Source organism: Myotis nattereri (assembly GCF_964212035.1).
Source record: "Myotis nattereri genome assembly, chromosome: 1".
Taxonomy (NCBI): Eukaryota; Metazoa; Chordata; class Mammalia; order Chiroptera; family Vespertilionidae; genus Myotis; species Myotis nattereri.
Genome location: NC_138075.1, coordinates 117555372 through 117571165, shown reverse-complemented (window position 1 = coordinate 117571165; position 15794 = coordinate 117555372). Strand labels below are relative to the sequence as shown.

General features: G+C 36.5%; 1 protein-coding gene across 1 annotated transcript; it reads left to right on the top strand.

Moving 5' to 3' along the window:
• Window positions 1-297: 297 nt before the first annotated feature.
• Window positions 298-1083, top strand: LOC308516290 (3-hydroxyacyl-CoA dehydrogenase type-2-like; the record flags this gene model as incomplete). The annotated part of the gene is made up of 1 exon (XM_081087202.1): window positions 298-1083. The coding sequence occupies one exon, from the start codon at window positions 298-300 to the stop codon at window positions 1081-1083; it is 786 nt and encodes a 261-aa protein (XP_080943328.1).
• Between the last annotated feature and the right edge of the window lie 14711 nt (window positions 1084-15794).

The window sequence follows — 15794 nt, the reverse complement described above, 5'->3', positions numbered from 1 at the left end:
GCGTTGACTTTATCTGCGAATCCGGCGCTTTGAGCCCCTACTCACCGGGGACATTATGACATATTTTGCCACATAGTACATATATGAAAATGTCCCTAAATCTCTCAGATGGCTCTCACCCAATACCGGGTTTGCGGAGCGCCACTCTCAGGGGCAGTGAAGAAGTTGTTTCCTGGCAGGGAAGCAGCAGGCAGCACCTGCAGAAAAGCGGGGAGGGGAGGGGGAGGGGAGGGGGAGGGGAGGGGGAGGGGCTTGCCGCGGGGGCGGGGCGGGGCGGGACGGGAGAGGCGGGGGAAGATGGCTGCGGTGAGTCGGGGCGTGAAGGGTCTGGTGGCCGTCATCACCGGGGGCGCCTCGGGCCTCGGTCTGGCCACGGCGGAGCGGCTGGTGGGACAGGGGGCCAGTGCGGTGCTGCTGGACATGCCCGGCTCCAGCGGGGAGGAGCAGGCCCGGCGGCTAGGGAAGAGCTGCGCCTTCGCCCCAACCGACGTGACCTCGGAGGAGGACGTGCGCGCAGCTCTGGCTTTAGCGAAAGGAAAGTTTGGCCGTGTGGACGTGGCCGTCAATTGCGTCGGCATCGCGGTGGCCCTCCAGACCTACGACCTGAAGAGCAGGCAGGCCCACCCCTTGGAGGACTTCCGACGAGTGATCAACGTGAATCTCATCGGCACCTTCAACGTGATCCGCCTCGTGGCCTGGGAGATGGGCCTGAACGCACCAGACCGGGGAGGCCAGCGAGGGGTCATCATCAACACGGCCAGCGTGGCCGCCTTCGAGGGCCAGGTGGGCCAGGCGGCATACTCCGCCTCCAAGGCGGGCGTGGCGGGCATGACGCTGCCCATTGCCCGGGACCTGGCGCCCCTGGGCATCCGCGTCATAACCATCGCTCCCGGCCTGTTTGGCACCCCGCTGATGACCACCCTCCCCGAGGAAGTGTGCAACTACCTGGCCAACCAGGTGCCCTTCCCCCGCCGCCTGGGCCACCCTGCTGAGTACGCGCACCTGGTACAGTGCATCATCGAGAACCGGTTCATCAACGGAGAGGTCATCCGGCTGGATGGGGCCATCCGCATGCAGCCTTGAGGGGAGGGGCAGACGAAACACACTCCTCCGTCCTTCCCCTGGGACGCTGTGCTCCAGCTCCGGAGGAAGCCCACTAGCCATTGTGTATCTCTGCCCACTAATCACCTTCTGTGCCTAATAAAGTCTATTTCTTACAGGAAAAAAAATGAAAAGAGGAATTTACCCAAATTCATGAGGACCGCACATGAAATCGGGCAGAGAAAATGTCCTGTAATTGGTTTTCTAGCTTTGGAATAGATGATCAAATAAGCCAAACTTTTCCAAACCCAACCTGTGATTCGGTATCAGAATTTCAGGAACGTAGTTAGTCCTCTGGCATTTGTACTTGGCCAATACGGAATGGCCCTAGCTTTACAGAGCAAACTCAAGAAGACTTGTATGGTTAGTGAATACTCTTATAACACCCATTGGTATATTAAACAGTAGAAGGACAATCACAATGCCTTGTGGAGGTTTTAAGTACTTTGAACTAATCAGGTCAAATCTAAACCCACAAACATTTTTGTGAACAAAAATAATCTTTGAAGATTACTTATGATCTCAATGTGATAAAAAGTAAAAAAACAAACAAAACAAAAACAAAACAACAACTCTGAAACTTAAAGAAAAAGTTATCTTTTTTGATGTTTTATATTGAAAGGTAACTGAAGGATTACCTAGGAGAATGACTTGTGCATGACATTGTTTACTATTGATTTGTAGTCCCAGACTTGATAGGAGATTTCCTCAGTAAAGGAATTAATTCTTGTCAGGTGGAACAGGTAATCCAAATGATTATAGATTATGGACTGTTGGACTTCAACCAATTTTGTATCTAATGGAGCAATTATATAGTAATAGCTCTTCATTAATTTATTCAATGTATACTCACATGCTCCATCATTTAATTAGTTGAATAAATTTTCATGAATCAATTTATAGGAGATTTATTTCTTAATATTTTAAAAATTATCTATAATAAGAAAAGCATAATATGCTAATTAGACCAGACAGCTGGATGACTTTCCGGATGACCTTCTGGATGAAGCCAGGGCTGCAGAGGGCTGAGCCTCTTGCACAAATTTTGTGCATCAGGCCTCTAGTACTTTAATAAATATCATTAGTATACATATATGGAACTAAAAAGAGGGAAACATCATTAAAACATCCCAAATTATGCCAACTCCCCACCACCAGCTATTAATGAAATATGATTTTAAACATCTATCCAGCTGTATGTCTCTACTAGATATATACTGAAGGCATTCATGGCAAAGAAAGTATATCTGGAAATTTTCCTACTAAAACACTTTTAGGGAGGATAATTTTGGTGAGAAATTTTTTTTTACTAAATGTTGTAATTTATAATTATGAATTAATATATTTCTAGATTATTTTTGTTTAACAAACTTTCTCTTCCATGCTTTAGAAATTTATATTTATTCTTCAGAATTTTAGGTTTCTGGAGATATTTGGGGAAATATTTGATACTTGAAAACACATACAAATGAAAATTATTATTCATTTATCTTACCAAGTTGATAACTGAATCTTTTTTTTCTATATCAATATGCTCTATTTTTCCATTACCTTACTAATGTATTGATGGTATGCTCCGAATTCAGTTACTCTGATGGCTTGCCATTAATTCCAGGTCTATTTCCAGATACTTAAGAAAAAATTGTCAACTAATCCCTAAAGGCTTTCATTTTAAGAATGAAGTGAACTCATTCTATCTTCAGTCCTTGAGCCTTTTGAAGAATTGCTATAAAAAGATAATTATTTCCTTTTGTACCCAATTGCAGTTTTTGTCCCTGTCCTTTTTAATCTTGCATTATAAATTTTTACTTGGAGTTATCCTTACATTCCTGTCCACTGACATAGGCACAATCAATACCAATCTTGAATTTCACAACATTTTCCTGCCCTTCAGGTTACTCTAACAGCCAGCGGTTTTCAACCTGTGGGTCGCAACCCCTGAAAATACATCCTGCATATCAGATATTTACATTATGATTCATAACAGTAACAAAATTACAGTTATAAAGTAGCAACAAAAATAATTTTATAGTTGGGGATCACCACAAAATGAGGAACTGTATTAAAGGGTCACGGCATTAGGAAGGTTGAGAACCACTAACCCATCTGTTTCAAACTCTATAATACAAATAAAAGAGAGGAAAGTATTTTAAAATATTGAGAAGGGTGATTTTATTAGATATTTTTTATTCTACTGTAGATTATCACAATATTTAAGATGTAAGAACTTCAGTGTTTTATTGAGTTATATCCTCATCAAGTGGCCATCCTGCTTTAGTGTGACAGCCACAATAATGGGAAACACTATGTTTTGAAGACAAGAGTCTATCTTTTTATAGCTGAAGGCATAAGCAGGTAAAAGAATTGAAGTATGGCTTTAGGTCTACACCATATTGGCTGTGGTGATGTAAATGAAAACATTTGTAGGTGTGAAAATTCTATAAACTTACTCATTGTTAAAATAGAATAAAAAGAGAAAAAAATTCTGTATTATTTTAGGCCCATTTGTAATAGTTTTTGCATTTATTAATCTATAAAATTGGACAAAGTAGGTAATGAATGGTAGAATTAAAGTACCACTACATACCCTTTAATGTCTGCCAGGTCAGCACATTCATTTTTTTCCCATTACTACTTCTCCAAACTAGCCCAAACCATTAATGTATTTTGCCTGTACAATTTATAATTATATACATACTTGATCATGGATTTCTCTTTCCATTGTTAAATAATCAAACAAAATTTCTCAAGAACAAGTAATTAATTTCACACTAAAGAATTATTCTTAAAAAGAAAAAAATTCAGTTTCCCAAGCAGAAAGAGCCAATAGAGCCAATGGTACGTAAATCTCTAGTTATTTCAAGACAACCATTATTATTGAACACCATTTGGGTCAGTTTTTTATTCTAAAGAAAAATATCTCATGTTCAATTGAAAAATAGAGGAATATTCTTACTTTATCCTGCTATTTATGAAGGATTTTGGCCTTATTTGTAATTTAAGAGACTTTTTGGAAGATTCTGCTACTCTAGGTTTATCATGAAACATAGGCTACTAGAAATATAAAAGTTTCCACTGTGCATAATGCTGCCATGAACATAGGCAAGCATAAATCTTTGTGAATAAATGTTTTCAAATTTTTCAGGTAGTTACCCAGAAAATGGATTGCTGTTCTTATGGTACCTATGTTCTTATTTTTTGAGGAACCTCCATACTCTTTTCCATAGTGGTTGTACTAGTTTACATACCCACCAACAGTGAATGAGGGTTCCTCTTTCTCCACAACTTCTACATATGTTATTATACACCTACAATGGATTACTCCCCTACCATAAGAAAAGATGAAATACCTCCATTTGTGACAAGGATAGTCTTTGAGAATATCATGCTAAGCAAAATAAGTCAGTCTGAAAAAGTTAAGAATCATATGATTTTACATACATGTGGTATGTAAAAATGAAAGCAACAAATGAACAGAGAAGGAAAACAAACAAAAAACCGACTTAGACACAGACAGCAATATGATGGTTTCCAGAAGGAGGGGGGTGGTGGGTAGTAAAGGGTACCAAATATATGGTGATGGGAGATGGTTTTTTAAAAAATATATTTTTATTGATTTCAGAGAGGCAGGAAGAGGGAGATAGAAACATCAATGATGAGAGAGAATCATTGATCAGCTGCCTCCTGCACACTCCCCACTGGGTATGTGCCTGCAACCAAGTACATGCCCTTGACTGGAATCGAACCTGGGACCCTTGAGTCCGCAGGCCAATGCTCTGTCCATTGAGCAAAACCGGTTAGGGCAATGGGAGATGATTTGACTTTGGGTGGTAGACATACAGATCATGTACTATAAGTGTTCACTTGCAACCCATATACTCTTATTAACCAATGCTACCCCAATCAATTTATTTTTAAAAAGAAAAAAAAAGAAATTCAAAAATTTTTTTTTAGAAATATAGAACTCATAGGTTGAGAAATTTAATATGTTCAACCCAGTGTACAACTAGACTTAAGGACAAAATGTCACATTTGTTTTTGTTTGTTTTTCACTCTGATTCAATCTCTACCCAAAAGCTAGAATAATATTTCTAGAATATAAGCAAGTTATTATTCTTATTACAACACAGCAATGATGTCTTCATGGCCTGGAATGTTTGCAAAATAAGCATATGGACTTATGCAGATACTAACGGTAAATCCCTTTTCATTTTTTGATTTACTGTCATATTCTACCTAAGAAAGCATTTGTAGAAAATAAGAGTAGATTGATACATTCTTCCCAAAGCAAATGATTTTAAAGGAAAATAATCTCAAGTACATTTTTAATCAGAGAATAATGGATATAGATTTTTCAATGTGCTTCTTAATCTCAAGAAAAGCACTAGATAAAATTGCATTTTGTTTTTGTACTAGGATTTGCTGCCAGTTCTTAGGTTACTTCAGGAAATACTTATTTCTAGAGTACAATTGTTTTAATATTTTGATCATTCTATAATATGAGAACAAAATTTAATTCAGATATCATAGAAAAAAACTTTTTGATACAGATATAAAAATTTCCTTCTGTTTATAAGTCCACTGCTATTTTTGGTATAAAAGCAAATATATTTCAGTTCTATAGCCTTTTAATCTTAAAAATGTATTTTCAAAACATGTAACAGCTGAAAGCTTCATTATGCAGCCTCCTACATAATCACATAATCCATTGTTAGAGACATTGGAAGTGGAATTGAAATAGAGTTTTGTAGGTTTAATTTGTTTTCTAGTAAAATGGTGAAAATTATAACTGGTTTTCTTTCATGACTATTTTGAGATTACAATTCTATGTGATAGAAACAAATTATTCACTCTTGTACAATGAAAATACTTTAGTATCCCAATAAAAAAGATGATCACATCTTCTTTATTTAGAATAATAAATTCATTTTTTTCTCCAGATTCCTAATGGGATAATAGTATCTGTATAACTCACACAGAATCAATGCACTCAGTTTGTGCCCTAGAGTCAGAAAGAAGCTATTGTCACCTACTGCTTTTTTTCCCTTACTTCAGTTCTCTGTCTCTCTCTCCTTGTCTCTCATCTATGTTTTTGTTTTTTTAAATATATTTTATTGATTTTTTACAGAGAGGAAGGGAGAGGGATAGAGAGTTAGAAACATCGATGAGAGAGAAACATCGATCAGCTGCCTCCTGTACATCTCCTACTGGGGATGTGCCCGCAACCAAGGTACATGCCCTTGACTGGAATCGAACATGGGACCTTTCAGTAAGCAGGCCAACGCTCTATCCACTGAGCCAAACCGGTTTGGGCTCATCTCTGTTTTTGTCTCAATGGACCTCTTTCTCTCTCTCTGCCCTCATGGTTTCTTATATGATTTATGGCATATTTGTCCAAATTTTAAAATGGTACTAGTGAAAAAACATGATTATGGCATATAAAAACTCAAAAATATAAAAAGTGTATGTTACAAGATGTCTTCAACCAGATGCTATTCATACACTCCTTGGTGACATCACCTCAATCTCGATGCAGTCACAGATGTTGTAATTCTTCCATATTTTAATCAGTGTCTTCCTCAGTTCCAGCAATTATCTGGGCAAAGATCCTCCTCAGAGAGTAGGTCTTGAAAGCTGCTTAAAAACCTTCATTTCTTGGTTGAATCAAAGAGGTGGTCTTTGAAAGGAGAAGTACCACATTGACATTGAGATAAAATTATAGCTCTACAGTCCTACCTCAAAAAACAAGAAGAAATGGTAATAAATTATCTAACTCTGCAACTTAAAGAATTAGAAAGAGAGCAACAAAAAAAGCACAGAGTGAGCAGAAAAAAGGAGATAAAGATCAGAGCAGAAATAAATCACATAGAGACCAAAAAAAAAAAAAAAACCAATACAAAAGACCAATGAAACCAAGAGCTGGTCCTTTGAAAGGATAAACAAGATTGATGAACCTCTAGCCAGGCTCACCAAAAGCAAAGAGAGAGGACCCAAATAAACAAAATCAGAAATGAAAGAGGGAAAATAACAACAGACCCCAAAGTAATACAAAAGATTGTTTAAAAATACTATGAATAACTCTATTCCAACAAACTACACAACCTAGAGGAAATGGACATATTCCTAGAAAAATACAACCGTCCAAAACTTAATCAGGAAGAATCTAAAAATTTCAATAAGCCAATAACTATGGAGGAAATTAAAGCAGTCATCAAAAAGTTTCAAGCAAACAAAAGCTTGGTGCCAGATGGCTTCACAGGGGAGTTTTACCAGACATTCAAGGGAGAACTAAAACCAATCCTCCTCAGACTATTCCAAAAATTTCAAGAGGAAGGAACACTTCCAAGCTCATTCTATGAAGCCAGCATTACCCTTATACCAAAACCAGATAAAGACAACACAATGAAAGAGAATTACAGGCCAATATCACTCATGAACATAGATGCCAAAATCCTCAACAAAATTCTCGCAAATCAGATCCAGCATTACATTAGAAAGATCATACACCATGACCAAGTAGGACTTATCCCGGGGATGCAGGGTGGTACAATATATGCAAATCAATAAACGTGATACATCACATAAACCAATTGAGAGACAAAAATCACATAGTAATATCAATTGGTGCAGAAAAAAGCATTTGACAAAATCCAACACCCTTTCTTGGTAAAAACCTTCACCAAGTGGGAATAGAGGGATTATACCTCAACGTAATAAAAGCCATATATGACAAACCTACAACCAACATCATACTCAATGGGCAAAAACTAAAACCATTTCATCTAAGAACAGGAACAAGACAGGGATGCCCACTTTCATCACTCCTGTTTGACATAGTACTAGAAGTGCTAGCCATAGCAATTAGACAAGAAGAAGAAATGAAAGGTATCCAAACTTGAAAATAAGATGTAAAACTGTCATTATTCAGAGATGACATGATACTGTACATAGAAAACCCTAAAGACTCCATAAAAAACTTATTAGACTTAATAAATGAATTTGGCAATGTAGCAGGATACAAAATTAATGCCCAGAAATCTATGGCATTTTTATACACCAAAGATGAACTTACAGAAAGAGAGATTAAAAAAAAACAAAACAATTCCATTTACCATCGCACCAAAAAAAATTAAGATACCTAGAAATAAACTTAACTAAGGGGGTAAAAGAACTATACTCATAAAACTACAGGACACTGAAAAAAGAGTTAGAGGAAGACAAAAACAGATGGAAGAACATACCATGCTCATGGGTTGGTAGAATCAACATAATTAAAATGTCCATACTACCTAAAGCAATCTATATATTCAATGGACTCTCCATTAAAATACCAATGGCATATTTCACAGACCTAGAATGAACTCTCCAAAAATTCCTCTGGAATAAAAAAAGACCTCAAATATCTGTAGTAATCCTGAGAAATAACAAAGTAGATGGGATCTCAATACCAGATATCAAGCTGTATTACAAATCCACTGCTCTCAAAACTGCTTGGTACTGGCACAGGGACATTATAGGCCAATGGAATAGAATAGAGAACCCAGAAATCGACTCAAACCACTATGCTCAATTAATATTTGACCAAGGAGTCAAGAACATACAATAGAGTCAAGACAGTCTCTTCAATAAATGGTGTTGGGAAAATTGGACAGATACAGGCAAAAAAATGAAACTAGACCACCAACTTACACCATACACAAAAATAAATTCAAAATGGATAAAGGACTTAAATGTAAGACAGGAATATTAGAGGAATCCATAGGCAGCAAAATCTAAGACATATGCCCAAGCAATATCTTCTAGGGGCAATGGAAACTAAAGGTAAAATAAACTAATGGGACTACATCAAAATAAAAAGTTTCTGCACAGCAAAAGAAACCAACAAAACAAAAAGAAAGTCCACTGCAAGGGAGAACATATTTGCCAATGTTATCACTGATAAGGGTTTAATCTCCAACATTTACAGGGAACTCATACAACTTAACAAAAGGAAGATGAACAACCCAATCAAAAAATGGGCAATGTACCTAAATAGATACTTTTGAAAGAAGACAGAAGGAAGGCCAAGAAACATATGAAAACATGATCAAAGTCACTCATCATTCAAGATAGGCAAATTAAAATGACAATGAGGTACCATCTCTCACCTGTAAGAATGGCTATCATCAACAAATCCACAAATGACAAGTGCTGGCGAGGATGTGGAGAAAAAGGAACACTCGGGCAGTGCTGGTGGGAATGCAGACTGGTGCAGCCACTATGGAAAACAGTATGGAGTTTCCTCAAAACACTAAAAATGGAATTCCTATTTGACCCAGTGGTCCAACTTCCAGGAATATATCCCAGGAAACTTCTAGAAACACCAATCAGAAAGGATATATGCACCCCTATGTTCATCGAAGCACAATTTACAATAGCTATGATTTGGAAACAGCCTAAGTGCCCATCAGGAGATGAGTGGACATAGACACCAGGGGGGTAAGGGCACGAGTGGGGGGCGGGGTGGAGGAGCCATGGGGGATAAGGAAACATATGTAATGCCTTAATCAATAAAAAAAATAAAATTAACAATAAAAAAATCACCAGGAAAAGGAGGATGTTCTGAGGCATTATCAGCAATAAGCAAAATCTTGAAAGGTGTGTTATCTCCAAACAGCACTCCATTTTGCTGACATAGCAATTCAGTGGGGCATCTGGGAAGAGGAGCTGAGTCACTGATCACTCCTGAGTGTTCCTGGAGTACCTGGCAGTGCTTCAAGGCGGTGGGGTCCTCACCATGCCATATCGCAGTATTTCAATTTGTGGTTTGCTACACTGCCCCCAAGCAAAACTATTATCCTGTCCTTAAAACCTTGAAACCTAGCATTGACTTGGGTTCTTTATGGATGAAAATCCTTTTGGGAATCAGTTTCCAGAAGAGGGAAGTGTTATCCACATTAAATACTTGCTCTGGCAAGTAATTTTTCTTCATAACCAGTTTATCTCACATTTTCAAAATTCTTCAGCAGCCTTCACATCAGCACTCACAGACTCACCACTTACTTTCACATTATGTAATTAGAAACAATTCAACCACCCAGAGCTAGCAGTAAACACAACATTGTAGTTGGGTCCAACCTTTTCTTTTAACCTGGCAAACAAAATATTTGCTTTGGTTGTGATTATTATGGTGCTTACAGGGGTATGATTCTGTGGCTGGTTTTCAATCTAAGACATTAGTAGAAATTTTTCCATGCTTGATAAGCCCTTCTCAAAAAATTTCCCCCAACAAATCCTTTAAAATAAATCCATATTTCTGTTTGTCTCATTGCCTTTAATCAAGCAGATCCTGTAGCAGCTTCCATTAATTTGTTCTTGGTTCTTCAGGATTATGTCTATCATGGAATGGGACATGCCTAACTGGTGAGCAATAACTATTACTTATTTTTCACCTTAATCACTTTAATTTTGTTTCCAGACCAATCACTTGACATGATCTCTTACCAGCAACATGAGCCAGTAGATTTTGGACACTTAGGAGTGATTATGAACAAAACAACGTAAGATTAAATCAGAATCAAAGGAATATGATGCTATCGAGAGCTGATGTAAACAGAAGATGTATGGAGTTGCTTCCCACTTAACACAGCGTAAATATTTTTTATAAGAAGAAAGAATACACTAAGCAATAATACTAACAAGTATAGTATAAAACATATGTAATCATGAACATAGTAATTTATTATGTTTATACTAGAGGCCTGATGCACGGAATTCGTGCAAGGGGCTCAGCCCTCACAGCCCCTCACTGCCCCTCGCAGCCCCGGCTTCATCCAGAATGTCGCCCCGATGATCATTCGGCTGTTCGGTCTAATTAGCATATTAGCTCTTTATTATATAGGATTGTGTTATGTACTATATATAAAAGTATGCTCTATATTTTTATACAACTGGCAGTGCAATACATTTGTTAACAAGCACGAGTAATGCATTGCACTATAATATTATAATGGCTACAATGTCACCAGGTAATAGGAATTTTTCAGGAGCATTATAATCTCATGGGAACATCATCACATATATACTCCACTGTTAATGCAAATGTTATGTGGTACATAGCTGTATATATCAAGTTTAAAAGCATTCTGAATTTTTGGAAAATAAGTGTGTTTTTCATCATTATTATCCTGTAAATTCAAATTTATTAAAAAATATCTAAAAATGTTTATGTATGTAAAATTTTAAACATCATTATTTTTTTTCATGTGTAAAGTAACAAATAATGATTATTCACTATTTTGGCATTATAATTTTCCACAATCCCAAAAAAGAATGTCTATTATCCTACTATATATTAATAACCACTATTAACATTTGAATGACTATCTGACCAGAAATTTTATAGAAACATATTTATTTTTTTTCCAATGGAAATGTACTTTATTTTTTTTAACCATTTTTTCTTTTTTTATTATTTAAAGTATTACAAGTAGTAGTACACATGTCACCTTTTTTTCCCAGTTGACCTTCTCCCAGCCTCCCCTACCTCCATATTTATTGACATGTAATCAAAACTCACTGAAGGTGAGTTTCACTTCATAAACTGAAATGAATTTATTATACAAATACTAGGTTTTTATTGAGTTAACCCCAATGCTGCAGCTGGGGCTTAGACATGGCAAAGTCAGACTGAAAGGCTGTATACAACCTGTGATTATTTTTCTCTTTGAGTGTTGGCTTTGTCGATCTCTTTCCCTATGGAATATCTTTCTCTGCTTTCCAGACCACACAGCAGATATTATTTCTGACATCTCACAAGTTTACACTTTACATATGTAATTATAGATAATATTTTTTCTCTCTCAGAAGACATTTTGCGAAACATGTAATTGGTCCAGACTGGCTGCCTAGATCAACCAGTTGTGGTTAGGATGAGAGGGAGGTTTTATGATCAATGAAAAGACATGTTGAAATAAAACCTGAGTATTTGGGTGGAGTGATATTTAGCTAAAAAAAAAAACAAAAAAAACAAAAAAACAGGTAATTTTCTGCTAGAAAATAATTCCATATATACCTTCTGTAATTATTTAATTTTTAACAACCTCAAAAATATGGTTATAAATATTGTACCTTTTTAACCTTACACAATTTTACTGTATAAATGTATTACATTATTTAACCAATTCTATATTTGGCATCAGGGTCACTTAAAATATACATCCTTGTAGGTAATGTTTTTACCTAGCCATGAGTATTTTCTTAAGATAAATACACAGAGGATGAAACTGATCAAAGTATACACATATTTTCACAGGTTTATATATCATAAAATACCTTCCCTCCACCAGAAATGTTGTAACAATTTGTTTTTTTTTTACCAATATTTAGTAGAATACTTATTTTCTATCTATACACTGACACTATTATTAAAAAAATCTCTCAAACTTAATATATCTTTGGCACTATCTAATGGAAGCAAACAGATCATTATTATTTGGCCTTGAAAATGTTCTGTTATTTTCCTCAGAATCTAGAGAAGAGGTATTTTTCCTAAGTTTTAGTCCTGCAGCCCAATAGAATGTAACTATTTGGACAAAATGTGTGCATTTAAATAATTGGACTTTTGCAGTACTTCCCAAGATGTAAATATACAGAAATAAACTATCTCTCTGCTTTACTATCAATCTGTTAGAGATATAATAACTTTTATAAGCTTCCTGGATTATTAAACATATTTGTTAAAATGCACAAAAGCAGCCCTGGCCGGTGTAGATCAGTTGGTTGGAGCATCATCCCATGCACCAAAGGGTCATGGGTTCAATTCCAGGTCAGGGCACATACCCAAGTTTTAGGTTAGATTCCTGATCAGGGTGAGTAAGGGAGGCAACAGATCAATGTTTCTTTCTCACGTTAGTGTTCCTCTCTCTCTCTGTTCTTCCTTTCTTCTCTCTCTAAAATCATTAAAAGAATATCCTTGGGTGAGAATTAAATATATATAAACAAAAGTAATTAGTCATATACATATGCCTTAGTCTCAGAGATATTTTTATAGCAAGTACATAATCATATTTATTTACTCCCGTCATCATTTGCATTGTTTTATCTGGAGATGTGCTCTTTCTAATTATTGATTTAACAACTTAGTACATTTTATTTTGGAATTGGTTTAGAAAAAGAGTGAGACAAAAAGAATATAGAACTGCCCTAGCTGGTTTTGCTCAGTGGGTAGAGCCTCAGCCTGCAGCCTGAAGTCTCCCAGGTTCAATTCTGTCAAGGGCACATGACCGAGTTGTGGCCTGGATCCCCATTAGGGGGCATGCAGGAGGCAGCTAATCAATGATTCTCTCTTATCATTGATGTTTTCATCTTTCTCTCCCTCTCCCTTCCTCTCTAAAATTAATAAAAAATAGACTATACAATAAAAGGATAATATGCAAATTGACCAAACTGTGGAATGACCGGTTGCCATGACATGCACTGAACACCAGGGAGCAGACGCTCAATGCAGGAGCTGCCCCCAGCCTGCAGGCTCTGATTGCCTGATCGGGGCCTGCCAGCCAACCCCTTGGTCTCTTCCCCTGGCCAGCAGGCTCCAAACCCTGATGGGGAAAGGGGAACTGGGGGTGGGTGGTGGCAGGGGGCAGGGCCAGCTTCTGGCAGCCGGGGAAGGTGGCCCTGATCTCAGGTCAGGCCTAGGGATGATACCCATGCACAAATTTCATGCACCAGGACTCTAGTATGATTTAGTGCTATGTTGATACTTTCCCCATTTTTGAAATATTATTATTCAAAATTTATCATAATATATCTTTATATTCTGATATAAATATATACATTTTCAATGTATGTGTAAGAAAAACAAACATTTGGCATAAATAAACATTATATGAGAGACAGTGAATTTCATCTAAAAATCATTAATATTTTAAAAAATTGATATGTTAAGGTTACTCTTTAATAGTAAAAATATTAGAAACATGCTTAACAATGATTATTTTTATTTAATTAAAATTGCTATTTTAAGGTTTAAAACTGAACAACTTATGAAATATTAAGATTTTGAGTATCAAGATTCTTAATGAGATAGTAAATGTTAATACATTTCCAAAGATTTTGAATTCAAAGTTAATTGTCAATATGAGATTATAATTTTTATTGTTTCGGTATCATAGAACGCTTCTTTTGAAAGAGATTTTACAAAACTTCCATGAACTTAAACCTCACTATAGAATTTTTAAAAAAAATATTTCCAGACTTTTCTGGAAACCTCATAAAGCTGATAGACATTTATCTCCATAGTGACATTTTGAGGGTTTCTAAGCAAGCTCTCTTATACAATGTACTGCTCTGAAATACAGTTTCAAAAGAATTTGATTTGTTGAAAGTCAGAAATTTTACATTGTATAACATCTGAAAAAATTGCTTTAATTTGTGAAATACATCTAAACACAAAACTTCAGTTAACTCTCTTTCCAGCACATTTTGGCCTGGTCTCATTTTAGTGAATAAGTAGTCTATTAAATGAATTCAGAAGAAAATCTAATAGTGGAGTTTGATAGAAAAGTTGACAGCTTGGAATTTATTTTTCATTCCCTGCCCCTTTAAAATATAGCCTGAGCATTTGTCTTCTTTCTGAATCTTCCTGAGAATGTTCATTATTGTTGTGTATGTGTGGTGGGAGGGGCAGGGGCATGGGGACACTAGCAGTGAAACTAGCCATGCATTTGGAGAAAATTTAGGTTTTATCACCTATGCTTCTTGGAAAGACCAAAATGTTAATACTCAATCTAGACTTTCTGTTGCTTTCTCAGGTTGCAAAACTGACTGGTAATATGTTGGCTAATTTATATAATCTCTGTGCATCATGTCATTCATTCCTATAGAGACCAGTAAACCCATTGCAACTACATCTGTGCTCACCTGCAGAAAAAGGTATTATACACCTTTGTTAAATAGCAAGTGAGGGAAACTGGAGAGTGAGGAATTCAAAGGTTGTTTCATTTCATTTTAGTCTTTATTTTATTTCCCTAACAGCTAGTGAAGTTGAGCATATATCTGTTGGACATTTGTATGTCTTCTTGGGAAAAGAGTCTGTTCAGATCCTCAGTCCATTTTTAATTGGATTGCTTTTTGCTGTTGTTGTTGAGGTCCATGAGGTCTTTATATATTTTGGATATTAATCCCTTATCAAATGTGCTGTTTGCAAATACCTTCTCTCATTCAGTTGGTTGTCTTTTCATTTTGTTGATTACTTCATTTGCAGTGAAGAAGCTTTTTAGTTAATATAGTACCATTTATGTATTTTTGTTTTCACTGCCCCTGTTTTTGAGGTCATATTCATAAAATCCTCTCTAAGACCAAGGTCCCTACACTTACTAGCTATGTTTTCTTCTATATAATTTATTGTTTCAAGTCTTACATGTAGGTATTTGATCCATTTTGAGTTAATTGCTGCGTATGTTTTATTTTTTTGCATGTGGCTTTCCAATTTTCCCAGCACCATTTATTGAAGAGGCTCTCTTTTCTCCAGTAAGTTTTGGCTCCTTTGTAAAAGATTATTTGCCCATATGCATGTGGGCTTATTTCTGGGCTCCATCGGTCTGTGTATCGATTTTTTCACCAATACTAGGCTGGTTTTCTTGTTTGTTTGTTTCCTTTGTCATGTTTTGTTACCCATTCTTTATTTTTTGCTGTTCACACTATTACAGATGTCC